At 38.7% G+C, this 21,380-nt stretch overlaps 1 protein-coding gene across 1 annotated transcript in view; it reads right to left on the bottom strand.

Moving 5' to 3' along the window:
* Nucleotides 1-21,380, bottom strand: part of SLC13A1 (solute carrier family 13 member 1) — an 84,187-nt gene that overhangs the window by 34,331 nt on the left and 28,476 nt on the right. The window contains exons 4-6 of the mRNA XM_028136603.2: nucleotides 20,859-21,046; nucleotides 19,963-20,020; nucleotides 19,833-19,881 (exon numbers count right to left, since the gene is read on the bottom strand). Coding sequence (XP_027992404.2) covers nucleotides 19,833-19,881; nucleotides 19,963-20,020; nucleotides 20,859-21,046 — 295 coding nt within the window. The remainder of the gene's footprint in view (nucleotides 1-19,832; nucleotides 19,882-19,962; nucleotides 20,021-20,858; nucleotides 21,047-21,380) is intronic.

Genomic DNA, 21,380 nt, shown 5'->3' with positions numbered 1-21,380 from the left:
CGTTTGACCGTAGGCTAAAGGGAATTGAAATGAGTCTTTTAGGGTAGAAAGTAAAACCTTGACACTGAGGTCATGTGTTTGCAGATATCAGCACAACAAAATAATGACTACATTTCTCTATAAGTGGAGAAGAAATTGTGTATGTAAGTGTGCGTGTGTGAGTGTGTGTGTGTGTGTGTGTGTGTGTGTGTGTGTGTGTGATGTGCTAAAGATATAAAGATAGTATCCTGTGCTGGTAATCAAAGGACATTCCATAGATATATTGTAACTGGGTATGTGCTTGCTTTGTATGTTTCATAATGAAATTAAATATACAGAATAATGTAATTTGTAAAAAATAAAAAAATAGTCCTGGTTAGGTGGCTCAGTTGGTTGTAGCATCACCCTTTCCACAAAAATGCCTCCTTTGCTTATATTTCCAGTCAGGGCACATAACTGGGTTTCTGGTTCAATCCCCAGTTGCCAATCAATGTTTCTCTCACATCACTGTTTCTCTCTCTCTCTCTCTCTCTCTCTCTCTCTCTCTCTCTCTCTCTCTCCCTCCCTTCATCTCTCTCTCAAATCAATAAAAACATATTGTTGGGTGAGGATTAAAACTTAAATATATATATATCCACTGTGGAGAGCGGCTACAGTGTTTGGACAGGTTCAAGCTTCGGACTAATGAGGGGGCACAGTCCTCTCATGGCAAAGCCTCGTGCAAGTCCCAGCACAATTATAGCCAAAGGCTATAGTTGTAAGCTTGATGTTATGATCCGAACCTGTAGCCCCATGTGGCTGAGTATTATAGGCTGTGGGAGGTGCAGTAAGTAAACAAAGCTTGATCAGGTGCATGTAATTCAGTAGGTTCAAAACCCATGAGAATGTTGTAAACATCTTGACCATGCCCTTACTTTGCCTTGTGGAATCTGGCTATAAAATAAAGACACGGCTTACAGGCTGTAGCACTGTTTCTCTATCAGAGAGGACAGAGTCCCACCCTGATCCAGCTTTTTTCTCTTGTCTGTTGTTTCTCAATCCTTCTCTGCCCCCTCTCAGGCTCACCAAACCTGGCTGTGCTGGTGTGGTACATATGGCGCCCAACATGGGGCTGAGTATGGGGAAAAGGGGCCTGAGCTCAGGTTCACCCATGGCCATGCCAGCTCGGTACAATCCACATACATATATGTGACTAGAAATAAGACTGAAATGAAATATGTTAAAATTTTAACAATGGAATTATGGAGATAACTGCTACCTTCTTTACATATTTTGTATGTCCCACAATCATAAAAAAAAGTTTTCTAATATATAAAAGAATCATAGACTATTGGAGCAGAGAGATGTTTAGAGATTATTTGGTACATGCACCTAATTTTTCAGAATGAGTCTCAATTTTGACAGCTGGTCATATAGCAGATTGAAACCAGAATCCATGTATGAATTCCCTCTCGATGGTTTTCCTTGTATCATCCTGCCTCCCAGAACACTTTTTACATAGGTGAGTTTTTAAACCTACATCTAAAACTTCACATTGAATTCATTTCACATTGCTTTCACCCCAGCAATTGTAACCTGTTGTGCTTTTATTCAATCCCAATTGTTTCATACATTAGTATTTCACACAAACATATCTAAGACTTTGTATGAGTTCCAAAAATTCGCCTAAGTGACTTAAAAAAATTTGTCTGGGACATGACCAAATTCAGAATCCTCTGACATTGCTACTGGGATGATGCTCAAGAGACATTTCAGAACAGAAATGCTGCAGATCCAGATATACTAGTAACTCACTATGGCCACCTGGTGGCAGTGACTACAGATTCTAGGAGCATGTTCCACATTTCCAACCTCAGGTGATAAACACACATACGTGAATCAGCATGGACTTGGCCCCTGGTCTCCACAGCACTGTATAAAATAATTCATTTGGGTAAGTGTGGTATGAAAACATTAGGGTTTCTATTTATATTTAAATAATTATGTAGGGCAGTTGCACAAATATTAGTTCCTGCTAATGATTTTCTGCTTGCCAAAGACAGCAACTTTAAAATAGTCTAGCTCTTTTTGGATATTTACTTGCACTTACCTTAATAATATTTATATGATACTATCTCTTAATTTCAAAATTGTAGGCATTACAACTAAATTTCCACTATGTTAGATGTGAATTGAGTTTCCTTTCACATCCTCCTCCACTGAATACGTTCATACTTTTCATATGTATGAATGATGTCTCCATCATTCTCCCATTGTGGCTAGACTAGAGGCCTGATGCATGAAAATTCATGCACTGGATGGGGGAGGGTCCCTCAGCCCAGCCTGCTCCCTCTCACAGTCCAGGATCCCTCAGGGGCAGGAGGCAACCTGGCGATCAGGGGAAGGCAATGCCCCCATCACACCTCTGCTGCTGCCACTGCCAGCAGTGCAAGCCTCAGTTGGCCCTGGTTACCTGAGCCTCGGGCCGGCCCTGGGTGGCTGGGCAGCTGCCATCCAAGGCTTGCCTGCACCTCGGCTGGCCCTGCTTACCTGAGTCTCAGTCAGTGGCGGATTCAGGAGGACCTGAGGCCCCCCGCAGGGCTGACAGGACTCCAGCATCAGGCGTGTGGAGCAGCCAGCCCCTCCCCCACTGTGGGCACTACCATCTTTTGAAGGTGTGATGGTCAATTTGCATATTACTTCTTTTTTACTTTGCTTTGAGCAGAGTTCAATGTTCAGAATATTGTCTAGAGATCTATTATCAGCGTAGTACTAGGATTCATATTACTTTTCCTGTTTTGCACTCCCCCACATCTTTAATTGATTAGTTTTCTAAGTACATATAACTAAATCTCTGGATTTAGGTGATCTGATCTCAGAACATTTAAATGATAGAATACCTAATCCACATCAAGTAGTCTACTAATTTCATTGCCTTGAAGATATGTCTTCCAGAGCCCTCTGCCTGCTCTAAATCTAATCACTTTTTTTCTCTAAACCTGCAAAGAGCTATCTAGATGTTCATTTATCCTCTCACTTCATTGATAGTTTCATGGATATTGATTTCTAGATTGGAAATAAATGTTACTCAGAATTTTGAAGGCATTTTTTTTTCCCTCTTGTCTCTGAGTTTCCAGTGTTGCTATAGAGAAATCTTGAGCCATTTACATTTTTGCCCTTTTTAAGGAATATGTTTTTCCTCTTTCTGGAAATTTTTAGGGTCTCTTCACCCACAGTATTCTTAAATCTCAATGTCCTTTCCTATGTGGGTCTGTTTTATCTCCTGTGCTAGCACCCAGTAGGTCCTGAGGTCAAGAAAAGCATACTCCTCATTATGAAATTTTTCTTGAATTTTTGATGCAATCTTCTTGGTTTTTCTTTTTCTGAAATTCCTGTTATTTTCTTGTTTCTTCCTATTTTCTCCTACCACATTTTCCATTTATATTTTATTATATTATTTTTATATATTTATTTTACATTTTATTTTTGTCTTCTCCTTTTTAAATTTTACTTTTTAATCTTGACCTGAAGACATGTGTGTATTATTATTATTATTATTATTATTATTATTGATTTTAGAGAGAGTAAGAGAGAGGGAGAGAGAAACTTCAATGTGAGAGAGAAACATCAATCTGTTGCTTCCTGTTGGCCCCCTGACCTGGGATTGAATCTGCAACATGGGTATGTGCCCTTGAAACCAAAGTGCTGTGATTGGGTCTGAGTTTGTTATCTCGAAAAATCAAAGAATTAGTCACAGACAAAGATGGTAAATGGAAGCAAAGTTTATTGAGAGATAGAGGGACTCCCTGCAGCATGGAGCAAAGGGAGGGGGCCCAATGTGGGTTGCCAGTGAAGCTTCTTTGTCTCAGGTTCCAAAGTCCCATGCCCCTTAAGCCAGTCCTAGAAAAGGTGCAGCTGGGGTTCCAGGACAGCCCAAAGCAGGCCAGTGTTCAGACCTTCTGTTCTATGTTGCAGCCAGGTATAGTTCAGCATCCAAGCTATTTAAAGTCCTTTAGTCCATGTGTGGAGTCCTATATGGCCACAAGCTATGTGGGTGCAAGGGAGAACCAGGAACCCAGTGCACCAGAGAGAGAAGATAGTGTGCTTCTTTGTCTAGTGGTAGATATATGCTTTGTTAGCTCCAGATTGGTCATTTCAAAGAATTCTGCTTTAGCAACATCTATACATTTTAAAGCTCAAGTTCCCACGGGGAGATGAACCGGACTGAGAACTGCCACTTCAGGTCCGAGGTGACATCACTGTTCTGCTAGCAGGGTTGCCTTAGCAACTGCTGCCTACCTGGGTTCAATTCCAGGTTACTTTGTTTTTCTCAGAACAGGACACAGTCAGCAACCTGCATCTGCAACTCTACACTCCCCTCCTCCACCTCCCACCTCACCCGTGGTCCCAGTCCTGACTGCCTAGCCCTCTTCTATCTCCTCAACCTGACTGGGAATCCAACCCAAAGCCTTTTGGTGTACAGGTTGACGTTCCAACCAACTGAGCCACCCAGCCAGGAAGTCTTCTTCCCCTTTTACAGACTTTCAGTCATATTTGATGAGTACAATTTCTTTACCCTTTTGAATAGGTTAATAGTAGTTCCTTTTCTTGTGTTTTCATCTTCTTGCATTCTCTGTTTCCTGAAAGTTTCTCTTTCATTTTTGTTTGTTTCGGATTGTCTTTCTATGCCCAAGGCTTTCTTCAAATATCCAGGACTTTTTAGTTGTTTGCTCTTACTGAAGTCAATGAAAAGCTGATTGAAAGCTCTGAAGGTGTGCTTTGGGATTCGATGTTGACTGTGGGCTTCAATGCAGTAGCATCTGACTGGGCTTTTTTTTTTTTTTTAGAAAAATCCAATGCTATATATTTTCATCTTCTCTTTTGTGCTGATTGCATTCCCCAAGGAAGAAACTTCCGGTCTCCTGCCTACTGAGCAGGTGGGGTGAAAGTCAGGGGTCTCACAGTTTAGCATATAAACTGTCACTCAATGCCCCTATTTTCATTATGAAACCTTCCCCCAACCTTGAACTGTGTCTGGTTCTCCTTACCCTCTGCTTCATTATATCTAAGATTACACTTCTCTTTGGTGGGAGAGGAGTACTTGCATCTATGTACAGTAGAACTGTTTCATAAGAAATGTTTTATTTATCTCCACTTTTTAACATTTAAAAACTTTGAGGGCTGCTTCTATGTAAATTGAATTGCTTATTGTCTTTCCTCACGCTGATTTAGGATTCCACTTTTGTGGGATAAGGGAATCATTTCTCACCCATTCTCTTTTGTGTTTTGTTAATCCTCACCTGAGGGTATTTTTTCCATTGATTGTTTAGAGAGTGGAAGAGAGAGGAAGAGAGAGAGGAGGAGAGAGAGAGAAACATCAATGTAAGAGAGAAACATTGATTGCTTGCCTCCCGCACTCACACCAGCTGGGGTCAGGGATCTCACCCAGGTAGGTGCCCTTGACTGGGAATTGAACCTGTGACCCTTCAGTGCACTGGCTGATGACACTCTAACCACTGAACATGCTGACCAGGGCTCCCACCCTTTTTTTTTTTCCTTCCAGCCTTTAAAATTATTATGTTATCATCTCCTCTTCCCATAATATGCATATGGCTTTGAAGTATTTCTATAGAAAGTGATTTATGTAAAGAAACTTCAGAATGAAAATAGTAAGTGAACAGCAGAAAACGTAAGAGGAGATTCTCCTACTCTTGATATAATCTCTTCATAAAGATCAGATGAAGTTGAAATTGGTGATAACCTGAACAACTCAGAGAAGCTGGTAACAAAGTTGAAGTTATCAATAAAACTCCTTGAATTGTGTTTTATATCAACTGTAGTTAATAAAGAATTATGTTGTATATTGTGAATTGGGAATATTAGGTTATAAAATAATAGTATGATGAATAGATAGATATTAAAAATTTAGCTCCAGACATGAGGAATCTTCATAAAAACTCTACTTTTTCAACGATGTTGAAAGTCAATTAAATCCAAAATTTATTTTACAAAATAAAATTATTCTCAATGTTAAATATTTAGAAGCTTCATTTGTAATTTCTTAGTGAAGAGCAAAAAGTAAAAATATATGTGCTATTGGGGAACATCTTGTTTTTTATAGTGGTAAAAATGACTGAAATAATATATAAATAATATAGCAGATTTTTATATCCAGCTGCATGACAAATCAGAGTCCCTGTTTAAAATATTTAAAAGTGCATTTAAAAATTTATCACTGAACTGATATAAAAGTAAGAAGTCGGCCTTGACCTCAAAAAAAGTGAAAGTAAAAGCTTAAGTGAATGTATAGGCAGCTTTTTGACCTGAGGGTTTCAGTTTATTCTTTTGCAGGAGCAGCTGGAGCTGGCCCATCCCGTTCAGGGAACTCTATAAGAAAACACTCATAAAGTAGAAAGCAAGGAAATCTCATGTTGACTTAAGAGAAAACATAATGTACCCTGAAAACTCTTAATTGGTGTGTGTATTAAAATAAAACAGTAATATAATTCAAGGCTTTTCCATGCAGCTACAACCCAGAACTTGGGGAATTCCCATAGATACTTCAAGGAAATTTATCATTTCTATATTTAAAAGCACAAAGCACACAAGAAAATAAGGTAACCAAAGTGAGAACAAACAGGAAACAAAAATAGACCAGAGAGAGAGATCCATAGGACTTCAAACACTAGAGTTAGACACAGAAAATAAATATGGTAGATTTATTTATGATTAACAAAACTAGAGAAGGGATGGAAAATATGAGTAAGGAGGAAGAAACTACAAAAATTACTAAGCAAATCTTTAAAAAGAGACAAATAGAATTTGTAGGAATCAAAATTAAATAACTGAATTTAAAAACTCAGTGGAAGGGAGATTCCAAGATGGCTGCAGACCATGTGGAAGCTACACTCAGCTAAATTATAGAGCAATCAACCTGAACAACCAACTGAAGGCTAACTGAACTGAAATATTATAACCAAGGATTTGCAGCAGAGGCACATAGAGACTGGTAAGAAGGGCAGAGACGTGGAAAGGGTTGGTCCCTGCACCCCTGTGGCAGGTGAGGAGCTGGAGGGTTATCTGGGCTGCAAAACTCCCTCCCCCAGGAGCATGAGGTCTGAAACCCATGCAGGGATCCCCAACACCAAGCAACAGAGACACAGAGGATAGCATCTGGTGGTGAAAATCAGTGGGGATTCAGTCTGCCTGGGAGAGAAGGGAGTCTGCCATCTTCCCAGGGTCAAGCACTCCTGTTGTTAGCACCAACCTGGAGAGTGCACTTCCTAGTTTCCAACTACTGGTGGCTCCCATCTGCCTTAGTCAGGTGCTGCAGAGGGATCTGCTGGCTGCACTCAGCAGGGATTTGGGGGGTGCTCTTTTTCTGGAGAAGCTCTTGGTGGAGACTCAGACAGTGATTGAACTGTGAGGCTTTGGAAAGGGGACCATTCTCCAGCACACAGCCAGCACTCCCCTCCCACCTCTTGAATCACAGTGGTCTGCCCTGCCACTCTGTGGCCCTGCCCTGCTGAGTTCAGCCATGAAAGGGATTAGAGTACAGCACAGAGCTGGCACCTTAGGCACACTGTCTCCCAGGGAGCCAGGGAGGCTTTTATCCAAGAATCAGACTGGCCAGGGCTGGGTTTGGGGGTGGGGAGGGAAGGGGGCAGTGGTTTGGCACTCCTATCTTTCCTGCAAGCTCAGCCCACCTATCCTGGGAAGGGAAGAAGTCCGCCCCTCCCTCCCTTTCTTCCCCCCCCCCCCCCCCGCCCCCAGCTCTGCTCCTACAGGCTTGTTGTCAACATCCCCAATGGATCTCCCCCCACCTCAAATCCCAATGAACTGAACGGGGAAGGAAGGGTTGCTCAGAACTGGGACATTCAGAGTTTGTCTCCTTCAGAGGCTATTGTCTTGGACCAGGATGAAGTGCTTGGTCCTCTCCTGAAGGCTCTGCTGGCACCACGCCAATGGGATACGATGGGATACGCTTGATCACCTCCCCATCCCCATCCCCCAAGCCCCAGTGGCTCCACCTGGCTGACCTTGCTCCTGCAGAGGGGATGGCTTGCTGCTACCAGCTGAACCTGCAGCATGCCCCTCCTGTGGGGACTAGAGCTGGAGACTCTGGCAGAGACTGAGTGGCTTGGCTCTAGAGTAGGGTCCACATTCCCCTCATTGAGTGCCTGACCACACAGCCCTCAAGTAGGAGGCCCACTAGTCCCACCCTCTGGACCCTATGATCTCACTTATATGTGGAATCTAATGAACAAAACAAACTGATGAACAACATAAAAACAGAGGCATGAATACACAGAACAGACTGACAGCTGTGAGAGAGGACGGGCATTGGGGGACTGGATGAATGAAGGTGAAGGATTAAACAAAAAACATACGGAACACATAGCCACAGACAACAGTGTGGTGATAGCCAGAGGGAAAGGGGGACAAGGAATACTTGGAGGTAGGCAATGTGGGGAAAAATGGGTATGAAAAGAGACTTTGCTTGGAACAATGCAGTGTGCAGATGTTTTACTGAGTTATGCACTTGAAACCTGTATGGTTTTATGAGCCAATGTCATTCCAATAAATTCAATTAATAAAATAAAATTGTGAAAATGGTTGCATAATTCTGTAAATATACTAAAAATGACAGACTGGCATACTTTAATGGGTGAATTATATGGCATATGAATATAATTCAATAGAGCTGATATATTAACCTTTTGCACTCAGATGTCGAGATTAAAATTACTCTTTGAATGTATCAATAATTTGAAATGTAAAAAAATCCAAATAAATAAGTTTGTATGAAAAGAAACTGGCACAAAAATATTAAAAATGATACAGAAATATTAAAAATAAAAAAAAATGCCAGGTACAAGCCTAAAAGAGCATCATCATCAGACAAATAAACTCTAAAACCCCAAAACATTAGTATAGATGGAGAGGGGCACTGCAAAATGGTAAACCTGTTAATTAATCAGTAATAGGTAAACATTCCAAATTGGTGAGGACATAATAACATAATCTAAAAATATATAGAAACCCGAACTGACTGAATTGCAGAAGAAATAGACATACCCACATTGTAGAGGAAGATTTTAACAAAACAATTTCATCAATTGCTGGGTGAAGCAGAAAGAAATTGGTTAAGTCACAGACTATTTGAAAGGTACAACTAGCAAACTTGATCTAACAAACTTTGAGGAGGGCAGAGTGGGGTGGAAAGAGTCAGGGTCATCTTGATCGTGAAGACAACATACCAGTCTATTTTTATCTCATTAAAACTATTGCTATTTAGGGTGGTTGTCATAGTGAACAAGTAACTAATACAAGTGAAGAAGAAAATAGGAGAATTATTAACACAAAATTCTGGACTGTGGCTAACCCAGAAGGAGAGAACATAATTGCATGAGGAAAGGAGAAAGAATCAAAGAAGGACTCATGGAGATTTCTAGAAATGGTTATGTTCTATTGCTTTCTTTTATTTATTTTTTGTTAATCGTCACCTGAGGATATTTTTTCCATTGATTTTTAAAGAGAGTAGAAGGGAGGGAGGGAGAGAGAGAGAGGAAAAAAAAAAACTTGTGTGAGAGACACATTGGTTGGTTGCCTCCTGCACAGGCCCAGACCAGAGACCAGGGATCAAATCTGCACCCCAGGTATGTACCCTCAACCGGAATTGAACTTGAGACCCTGTGGTGTGTAGGCCGAAGCTCTAACCACTGAGCAACTGGCCAGGGCACGTTCTATTTCTTAAGCTGAGGGGTATGTATGGTATATCCAATTTTATTCATTTTATTACTCCTTAATTTTTTGTTATATTTAATACATATGTATGAAATATTTCAAAATACAATTTGCGAACAAAATAAACATATTTCTTGCTTAGGAAATAGCATTGGAAGATGCATAAAAACATGACTGAGGATTTTAAGAAACAAAATACATTCTATTTTGTTTCTTATATTTTTCTTATATTTGTTTCATTACATTTTGGGAGGTTTACTGAATAATTAGAGTAAAGTACAGATGCTTCCAACATGGGTGAGCTTATACTATTTGCTTGAAGATATATGAAGACAAGATATCATCAACAGTCAATAATTTATTTAACAAAATGTTTTGTGGAAACACCACTAATTATACCCATCAACATAGCTAGGCTTTGACTATGATAAAAATGGAAATCTGGAGTGAGTTCATGTTTACTGGTTGCTGCCATGATTCCTTGTCTTAATGAATGTTAAATAAACTCTTTATTCAAAAGTGAATTTACCTCACCAACTGTTACCACCCACTTCTTTCTTCTTTCAGAAATACACCTGGCAGGATTTCAGGTGGATTAGGTTTCCCTGCTGGTCTATATTCAGGCATTTACCTTCACTCTAGTCTAGGCTCTTGGCAGAGCATATTGGATTCCCATTATATGCCAGAAATTTGGTTGTTTCTTCTGATATAATACTATTGAAAATGAGGCTTCTAAATATTCAGTTGTGTGGAATGAGCTGTCATAAATCGGATTAATGAGTAGAAGAGTTATGATTTTTTTTTAAAGTTCAGCTTCATCTTGTGTTCCCAGAGGCACAGAAAAATGCCAGATTTAAAAAGTCCAAGTAAGGGGTACAGACTTTCATCTTTAAGTTGAATATGGACTGAGGATCCAATGCAAAACATGGCAGCTAGAGTTGATAACACTACACAGCACAATTGAAGTGTCCCACGAGAGTAGAACTCAAAAATGTTCACCAAAATAAATAAGCAAATAAGTAAGTAAATAAATGAGGTGATGTATGTGCAATCAACTAGATGGGGAGCTGTTATATCATGAATACATATTACACCACCAGGATGTACACTTTAAATATCCCACATTTTTTTTCAACTTTACTCAGGTAAATTTGACAAATAAAATTGTAAGATACTTAAAGTGAACACCATAGTGATCTGAAACACATATACATTATTAAAAGATTACCCCCATCTAGCCAATCAAACAGCCATCACTTCGCATATCTCTTTGTTTTTTAGTGGTGAGACATTCAAGTACCACTACCCTAGCCAATCTCAAAAATACAACAGTGTTATCAGCTATCGGCGTCACATTTTACAGTTGATGCTCAGACCTTAATTATCTCATAGCCAAGAGCTTGTACCGGTTATGAACCGTTCCCTATTTACTTCACCCATCACCCCGTCAGTCAACCACTTTTCTACTCTTTGCTTCCATGAGTTTTCTTTTTTAATATATATGTTACATATATAAATGATACCAGGCAATATTTATCTTTCTCTGTCTGGCTTATTTCACTTAAAATAATGCTTTCAAGGTTCATCATGTTGTCACAAATGACAGAATTTCCTCCTCTCTCGTGGCTGAGTAATATCCCAGTGTGCATGCATACCACATCTTTTTATCCCTTCACCTATTGGTGGACACGTAGGTTGTGTCCATATCTTGGCTAGTGAATGATTTATAAGGAATATAGAAGTGCAGATAATCTCTTTGAGATAGTGATTTAATTTTTGGGGGGTAAATACCCAGAAGTGGGATTGACGGCTGGATTATAGGGTAGTTGTATTTTTAATTTTCTGAGGAGCCCCCATATTGTTGTCCATAGTGGCTGCACCAATTTACATGGTCTCCTTTTTCTCCACATCCTCACCAACATTTATCTTGTCTTTTTGCTGCTGTTCCTAAAGAATGTGTGGCTCTCTCTCTCTCTCTCTCTCTCTCTCTCTCTCTCTCTCTCTCTCTCTCTCTCCCATAGGATTTGGCTGGATGAATAAAAGGATACACCTAGGTTGTATCAGATAAAGACTGAACAACACTATCAATTGGCTTTGCCACACAATTTCACCCAGTATAGAAAAAGGAAAGAGTAATCCAGGAGAACCAACTTTTGATTGTAGCATCTGCCTGGTCTGACTAAAATACCTTTTTTCATATTTGATCCAGGGGTTAGCTATTTTAGAATTACTATTACTTCACTTGGGAGAACGAATGCCCCTCATCTCTGATATCATATCATGAGCCATGCTTATTACTGTTATATGGTTCTTTGAATTCTTAGAGAACATTTAAGAAAGCTAAATTATAGTATTTGGTTTTAAATAATAATAATTTTCATATCCAAATTAAATAAGACCTAATTAAAAACAAGATTTGATTTGTTCAAGAAATATTTTTCCTAGAACTTTTTCCATTTAGGGTACTACAAATTATATAAGATGAATAAAAAGCAATGATCTCAGGCCTTTTATTAAAAGCCTACTGATTTTCTAATTCCTTTAATTCCAAGATGGCTGGAAGTTTAGAAATTGAGCTAGTGCAAAAATCTGGGGTATCTCTTTGAATAATACTAGTGCATATAAGGAAGAGGAAAATCTAGTTACTTGATTCTTCACGTGGTATGTAAAAACTAACTTCTGGAACTCATATTTCAGAAAAGAATGTGATGATTGGTCTCTCAGTTTCCCCACTGGAACCTGACAAATATATGGCCCCATGTACTATCAATATTCTTTCTGGGTCTTTCTTTCATCTTGTTTCTTTTATTTTCTAAAAATATTTCAGCTACTTTTGGAGGAATGCAGGATCTATGGGTTGCATACCTACCTACCACTTTTATTCTGGGCACAAGTAAAGAGCTCTGCTAATGTTTGGGCCGTGGAACGTGGTGAGGCATGGGAAACATCTGTTTTCTAGGTATGCAGTGTAGGGTCTGACTCTTAGATATGAGTACTCCTTAATCAGTCCTTGGAATCTGAGGTACTACTGAATATTCATCATCTTCAAAACCAACATGTAATTATCACCATTAGCAGCAGCAGCAGTAGCAATGGCAAAATTATCTTTGTTATTATCTTTATCAAAATTTTGCAGTTCTATTAATAAGAATTTTAGGGCTAAAAAAAATGTTTAGTTTCAAACTCTTGGTTTCTTTTCCTCAAAAATAAAACTAACCTCCCCGTATAGCCAAAGCAATTTTGAGAAAAAATAAAGCTGGGATATATCACACTTCCTGATTTCAAACTATACTAAAAAGCTATAGTAATCAAATCAGGTTGGTGCTAGCATAAAAATAGACACACAGATCAATGGAACAGAGCCCAGAAATAAACGCTTTCATATATGGTCAAATAACATTTGCCAAGCAAGTCAAGAATACCCAATAGGGAAAAGATAGTTTCTTCCATAAATGGTGTTGGGAAAATTGGATATCCACATACAGAAAAATGAAATTGGACCCCTGTCTTATACCACTCACAAAAATTAACTTGAGCCTGGCCAGCGAGGCTCAGTAGTTGAGCGTCAACCTCAGTGGTTGAGCATAGAACCAGGAGGTCATGGTTCAATTCCTTGCCAGGGAATATGCCTGGGTGGCAGGCTTGATCCCCAAGGGAAGGGGGCATGCAAGAGGCAGCTGATGGCTGATTCTCTCTTATCATTGATGTTTCTATGTCTCTCTCCCTCTCCCTTGCTCTCTGAAATCAATAAAAATATTTTAAAAAAATTAATTTGAAATGGATTACAGACTTAAACATAAGAACTGTAACCATATCTGGAAGAAAAAATGGAGGAAAAGCTCCTTTACATTGTTCTTGGCAAGGATTTTTTGGGGGCTATGACATCAAAAGCAAAAAATAATAAGTGGGACTGCATTAAACTAAAAAGCTTCTGCATGGCAAAAGAAACAATCAACAAAATGACAAGGCAACCTATGGAACAGGAGAAAGTATTTGCAAATCATATATCTGATAAGGGGTTAATAACCAAAATACGTAAAGAACTCAAACACCTCAACAGGAAAAAAAGTACACAGACAATGCAACTTTAAAAAAGGGAGAGGAACTGAAAACGTATTTTTACAAAAAAAGACATACAAATGCTCAACAGATCTGTGAAAAAGTACTCAACATCATTTACCATCAGATGAGTACAAATCAAAACCATAATGAGGTATCATCTCACACCTGTAAGCATGATGCTAAGAGGACAGAGAAAGACAAATACTGCATGGAATCATTTACACGTGGAATCTAATAAAGCCAATCTCAAAGAAACAGAGTAGAGTGGTACTAGGGGCTGGGAATGGGGAAAATGGGGAGATGTTCAAAGGGTACAACTTCCAGTTATAAGATCAGTAAGTACTGGGGATCTAATGTACAACATTATAAAAATACTAATATACTTGAAAGTTTTAAAGAGAGTAGAAGTTAAATGTTTTCAAAATACATGCATGCACACACAATTAATTGTGTAACATGATGGAGGTGTTAACTAGCACTATGGTGGTAATCAATTTGCAATATGTAAGTGTATCAAATCAACACATTATGCACCTTAAACTTACACGTTATGTGCAAATATATCTCAATAAAACTGTAAAAAGGTGATAGTAATCTAATCCATGGTTTTAGCTTACAACTTTTAACAGTTTGCTTCTTCTATTTTTATCACTTATGTTCCGAATGAGTTTTTAAATTTAATTGTAATTAAGAAAAAATTTTAGTGAACTTATTCATTAGCAAATATTTACCAAATGCTTACTCTATGTTAGGTAATTAGATATTTGAGATGCAAATAAACAAATGGACAAAGATTTTAGTGGAGAAAACAGAGAATTTAAAAAGCAAATAAAAATTAAGTAAATTGAAGTTTTAAGAAGGTAATATATGTTTTGGAAAAAGCAGGGCAGATTTAGGGGGATTAAGAGGAGGGATGTATTGGCTACACTGAAATGGGTTGGTAAGGGTAGGCCTCATAAAAAAGATAATATCTGAGCAAATGTTAAATGTATATTTTTAATGTTATTTTTATCACCAAATTTAGAACTTATTTGGTGGTAATTCTTAATTTTCTTCTACTATTGGGAACTTTCTGCTTACTAAACACCTAATCTATATATATAAAAGGCTAATATGCAAATTGTACCCTTGGGAGTTCGACAGGGAGACCAGGAGTTCAATCACTTGCTATGATGTGTGCTGACCACCAGGGGGTAGCACAGAATGAAGAAAGGCCCCGGCTGGCCCTGATCATTGGCCAGTCCAAGGACCCTACCCATGCACAAATTTTGTGCATGGGGCCTCTAGTTTTATATAAAGCAGTGTGTATGTCATTGACTTTAGAGAAGAATATGCTGTATAATTTTTTTAATTAAGTAAGTATATAATTCTAAAAGATGAAGTAAGCTTATTTGATCATCTTGGATTGATTTAATTGTATTAGCAAAAAGATTTTAATTAGATTTAAAAAAACTCCTTAATTTTTTACTAAGCAAATGTGGATTCAATTGTATGAAATTGTAGTAATTTTCACTAGAAATCTAACTTTTTTAGTAGGAACAAGGCAAAAAGTGATGCAAATTATAAAAAAAAGCAATAACAACTAACTCCTTCATTTTTTCTCTCTTTGAAATTTATTTGAAACCATTCCCCCTCAGAAGTATTAATATTTGAATATTTTTTACTTGTAGTTCAAAATCAAAGCTAAACCACATGGCATTTATTTTCATTCAATAGAATGTCCCAACGACTTCAAGAAGAAAACAGACCAAAATAGCTAGATGAAATAGACACAGTTTTTTCTACATAACCATTTTGTGTTAAATTACCTAGTGTAAAAACCTGGCCAAGAACAGGTGCAATTTATTATAATTATAACACAAACCATGTAACATGTTCATTCCTAAGAAGAGATTTATAATTGTTAAAAATCAAAACATATCTTAAATGTGCATTACATACAATGCTTTTGTGATATTTCTTATAAAGAACATTTTGTAGAGCAAAATGTTAGCCCTTAATTTTTTTTTTTTACATAAAGCTGAACTTCTATACATTGGATTCTAGAAAGACCATCTATTCATTGTTCAAAGACTTCTCCTAAACTCCGATCTCAATCTTTATTGCCAAAAATGCACCCAAATTATCTTACTTTTCTCCATTAAAAACGTATTCCTCTCCTGCGTTCCCATCTCCATCAGTGGCCTCACACGACCTGTTCACTGTAGCAGGGGCATTTTCCATACTCTTCTTTCTCTCATCCCCGAAGTCTGATCATCAAAAAGCCCACTTAGGTCCATACCCCATCCCGTTCAGTCTTGCCACAGGAAGCTTCTCGAAGGGCAGAACTTACATTGCTGCCCCCAGCTTCAAAGCTCTCTATTCCCCCTACGATAAACTAACCTTCTTTTATGTTACAAACAGCTATTTCTCACTTGGCCCAACCTATTCAGTCATTTCACTTATCACAGGAACACACATCCCTAGCACCTGCACTGGAGTTGTTTCCTGAGGGGAAAAAAGAAAGAAAGAAAAAAGCCCTGTTCTCTACATATTTGAGTCTTTGATTTCATTGTATTCTCTGAATAGAATACTCTTCCATTTCACTCATTCACTAACCAGTCAAGACAAACACCTACCTAATGCCTTCTCTGTGGCAGGCAATGGAGTGTGAAGGGGATTGAATGGTGAACAAAATAGATGTGGTCCGTGCACACGTGGAGTCTGCACTCCTCTGCCTGCACATGCCACCTTCCTTCCTGACTCAGCTTCCTTTACCTCATACTCCCCCTGCAATCAGTCCCGATGGAGGTAGTTGCGCTGGCTTCTGGAAGACTTGGCCTCTGTGCATGCCTTTGTTGTGGTATTGATGTCACATTTTCTGGGTGTTTTTTTTTTTAAGTCAATGTTCCCCATTAGACTCTGAGCTGCTTATAGTAAGGAGCAGGTCTTTTCATTAATAGACTTTCCTTTGATGCCCATTAACAGACTTCCCTTTAATGCCCAGTGTAGGCTATCAAAGCAACGTGAAGGGGACTTAACCCAAGATTTAGGCACCATGCCAGAAAACTGAGTTTCTAAAAATAATCCCAGAAAGTTAGAGTGCGAGTATATTTTTTCTGTTTAGGCTTTCCAATGTTCATAAGAGTTTTAAAAGCCCGTTGGAAATGTATTCTTCCATAATTTACCTAACACACTGTTAATTTTCTCTGTTTTAGAAGAATTACTTATATCCCTAAAGATGATCATGTTTTCATAAATATATATGTGTTCAATTCTCATCTTTAAAACCCTTATTGTGCACTATAACTAATGGCTTAAAACGTATTTTTGTATTCGATTTCTCTTGACATAGAAATCGCTCTTTCTTTGAAGATTTCTGTAAATTATGAGAGAGGGTTTCTCTTCCCATTTGAGATGATGCTAATGCATTATCGTCTGAGGAAGGAACGTATGCCCCACTCTCCTATTCCTATTGCCATGGCTACCTTAGGACTATTTCTATGCAGAATTATTTTTCAGTGGTCTTGAGATATATAGTTCCCGATACAACCTGGTGTAGTATTTTTATATTGATTCATTCTGGAGAAATAAATTGTATAGGATAGTTTACAAGAGACTCCTTCCTTCCTTTGATAACTGGAATGGCTACAACAACTTTCCCATCTGTATTTGACAATAGCAACTCATGAATCCTGCATTGAATTTTTCAGTGGCAATGGGGATATTAAAGATAACTGGATTGTAATTACATGAATAGGAATGGCTCTAAATTCATAAGCTGTAAGAAATGAGGATGCTCCTAAAGAAAACTAGGCTATCAGGCAAGCAAGATTTTAATTTAAAAAAATGAAATGCTATTCTGAGACTGGGATTATATTTCTTTAAACTGCATATGCCAAATGCCATCACCAAGGATCTAGTGGAAAGAGAAAATAATGATGCTAACGTTCAGAGCACAAAACGTTTTCTGTCAGGTTGTTGATTTTGGTCTCTCTATGAAGGGCCATTACACTGGGAGCTTCTGGTCCAAGATGGCAGTGTGGGAAGAGGCTGAACTCACCTCCTTCCAGGAACATGTCAAATTTACACCTACAGTCAGAGCAATGCCCCCTGACGAAGAACTGAAAGCTGCCTGAACAGCTTCTGCGTAACCAACAAGAGAGAGACCACACAGACACATGTAGGAGAGCCAGAGACACCGCACTGTGGACACCCCAGCCAACACACTGCCCTGCAGTCCAGAGGGATCCTGGGAGGTCCCACACAGATTTGCCTGCCCTGGGGCACAGCAGAAAAAAAACCACAATGGTTTAAAGGACATCTAGGCTAGACAGGAAGGAGATCCATTTACAAATCTTAGAGCATCTGTCAAGTGGGAAGGGAGCTGCTGGAACGCTCTCTGAGGTTGGAAGCACCAGAGTGCCATTTGTGATCCTTCCATTCCCCCTTGATTGCAAGGGCAGGAGCTTGATCCAGGCGCTCTACCTGTAGGCCTATGCCATCCCAGTCTCCTCAGGTCCCCCAAATATATGCTGCTTATCCCTAGGTCTCCCAGCAGCCTGCTCAGTTCCATGTTCCAGCTGCCCTGAGAAGGCTGCCCCCAGGACTCCTCGGCTTCACACCACCCTAGCTACCGCTATCCTCCAATGGCTGGCTTGTCCTGAGTCTCCCTGTGGCTTGCTCTAGTTCTAGCTTCCAGCAGGAGCAACTTGTGTCAGGGACTCTCCTCAGCTTCACATCTGCCCCAACTACAGCTTAATAGGTTAGTTAGTTTATTGCTAATAATGGTGTGGGTATACTAGTAATTCTAAAGCAAGATTATGTGTATGGTAGAATTGAGCGAAGGAGTAAATATATTAATTTTGTTGGGATCCAGGCTTCTCAGAGTGAAAGAAAGGAGTTACAAATATAAAATTGTGAAAGGCAAGAATGATATGAAATGGATATTTCTCCCGGTCTGGCCACTAAAAGGACATGAGTTATGACACCTCAGTGACAATGAGCACACCCAGCTTCCAGATCTTAGGCTCTAATATCACAGCCCACAAAAAGAGTCAGGGGTCCTTAGAAAAACGGCTGTAAGAGTAAGCATGGACCATCTTGTGCACAAGTTGAATGACAGCACAGTAGCCAGCTTGAACAGGCTCCTCCTGACCAAATCTGGGACAATCTGAACATAAAAATAAATAATGATAGTAATGGATTATAACCCATTGAATAAAATGAAAATCCATGGATCCATATTGACAGAAGTAAATAATAAGAGAGAAGGAAAGACCTTTTCAGTAAAATGTTTATTAATAAATGCAGAAGGAATAACAGAGTTAAAATATCATTATTTGGAAATCATTATAGTAATTTGATTCAGATAAGAGTCAGCAATTACTCTAAGAAACAGGATATTCACCTGGCTTCAAAAATTCTCCGCACCTGGCTTCAAAAATTCTCCCCATAGTTTAGTTATTAATTACAAGTGGCAGGGGGGAGGGTAAACCCGGAGGACATGTTCAAGACTTACTGATCAAAGTTCAGATCAAATATGAGAACAAGTGAAAACCACCTACCATCTGATAGAAACAATGAGAAGAACACAGCATTACTTCTGGGGTATTCCTGCCACCCAAGCATAACCTGAATCTAATGAAATATCAGATGAACCCAAATCCTGGGACTTTCTGCAAAGCAACTGGCCCCAGCTCTTCAAAATGTCAAAGTGAAGAAGGACAACAAAAGATGGAAGAAGACTGATCCAGAGAAGGAAGGCTGGAGAGAAATGACAACTGAAACGCAACAGTGATCTCAGATCCTGAAAATTTCTCACTATTGAGCACATGTAGGACAATGGGTGACATCTGAATAAAGTCTGTGGGTTTAGTAACAGTTCTTTATCAATGTTAATTTCCTGGTTTTTGACACATTTATATGGTGGCTAAATAAGAGAATGCCCTTGATTTTAAGAAATATACACTGAAGTATTTAGAGGCTAAGAAAAAGAAAACTATTACACTGTGGTTTGACTTATCTAACTGTGGCTCTAATATAATTTCATGTGTAAATATTTTAAAAAATCAAATTTAATGTACCTTTCTCAACTTCATCTTGTTTGAAATGTTCTCTGCATCATCACTGTGTCTGAAAAATAAATTGACCCAGTTTATAATATTATTAAAATGTAATATGAAAAATCCTAATCAAAATGTCAATTTTCTTTACCCTGGAACTGGTTTTGTCTTCTCTTTATTCTCATTTGTTTCATGTCCATTAACACATTCTGAAAAACATTAAGTAAAAGAAAAATAATTTAAACGAAGGTTTATCTGTGTGTGTGTGTGTGTGTGTGTGTGATGGAAGCATTACTAGAAACTGAAAATAAAGAAATTCACCTGTACTGACATAATATTCATCTTAATAGTGTATTTTATAAACACAAATATCCCCCAAGATTTTTCACTACATCAGAGCAGTTTATCAGAGGCAGAAATAATTACAGTAAAATGAGATGCCATTTCCAAATAGAATGTAAGAATTAAAAATTCTCAATCTAGCCTGGGCTGGCCTGGCTCAGTGGTTGAGCATCGACCTATGAACCAGGCGGTCTCAGTTCGATTCCCATTCAGGGCACATGCCTGGGTTGTGAGCTCAATCCCCAGTGTGGGGCATGCAGGAGTCAGCCGATCAATGATTCTCTCTCATCATCGATATTTCTCTCTCTCTCTCTCTCCCCCCTCCCTTTACCTTCCTCTCTGAAATCAATAAAAATGTATTTTTTAAAAAAATTCTCAATATTATGCAAGAAAATATTTTCAGTACAAAAGAGTAACCTGAGGTCTGCCGATAAAGACATGAGAGAGAGTTCCACCAGACTGGCTGAAGAATGGAAAGGGTATTCTTCCTCTTTTGCTAGAAACTGTAAACTCAATCATTAATTTAAGGTAAATATTGAGGTAAAGTAATTCCCTTGTATAAATATTTGGAAATATAGAAAGAAAAAGGTTAAATTCGCATCATGAGTGTATGGACAGTTAATTAAACATATAACCCAGAATTCTCAAAGTTATGGCTATTGCCCATATGACTAGACCCTCTGTGGCCATATCTACATGTGATACCTTCCATCTCCAGTCCGGGATTGATTGATCCATTGCAATAAGTCATCTGAGTGGCCTTGACCTGTGCTTGAGCACTGATGATCTGCTGTGCCACAGCCTCCACGATGGGCATCACCATGGCAGCAGTGGAAGTGTTGCTAAGCCACATAGATAAGAAGGCAGTACTGCTCATGAACCCCAATGTAAGCCTGAAATGAGAGGAGAAGACTTTTAGTATGAGCTGGGCTCCTAGCTTAACTAACTGCATTGTTTAACTGTAAAGGATGCTGTTTATGGGTTGGGAATTCATTTGTTCAAAACATGGATGGTTAGGTTGCCTCTCACACAACAAACTCGAAGGACAGTCATAGCCCGTAGAAATCAAAGTGGCAGAGGTAAGAGGGGAGTTCTTATAAGTTTTGTCTCCCAGGAAACCATAAAAGTCTTGTCTCCCAAAACAGAATAATGACTAAATGTATAACCAGCCTGCAAGTTGTTAGATGATATAACAATTTTTAATATTATGTCAATATTTGAATGCAC

Source organism: Eptesicus fuscus, chromosome 14 (genome assembly GCF_027574615.1).
Source record: "Eptesicus fuscus isolate TK198812 chromosome 14, DD_ASM_mEF_20220401, whole genome shotgun sequence".
In the NCBI taxonomy this organism is placed as follows: domain Eukaryota; kingdom Metazoa; phylum Chordata; class Mammalia; order Chiroptera; family Vespertilionidae; genus Eptesicus; species Eptesicus fuscus.
Note: the sequence above shows the minus strand (reverse complement) of the source record. Positions and strands in the feature narration are given on the sequence as shown.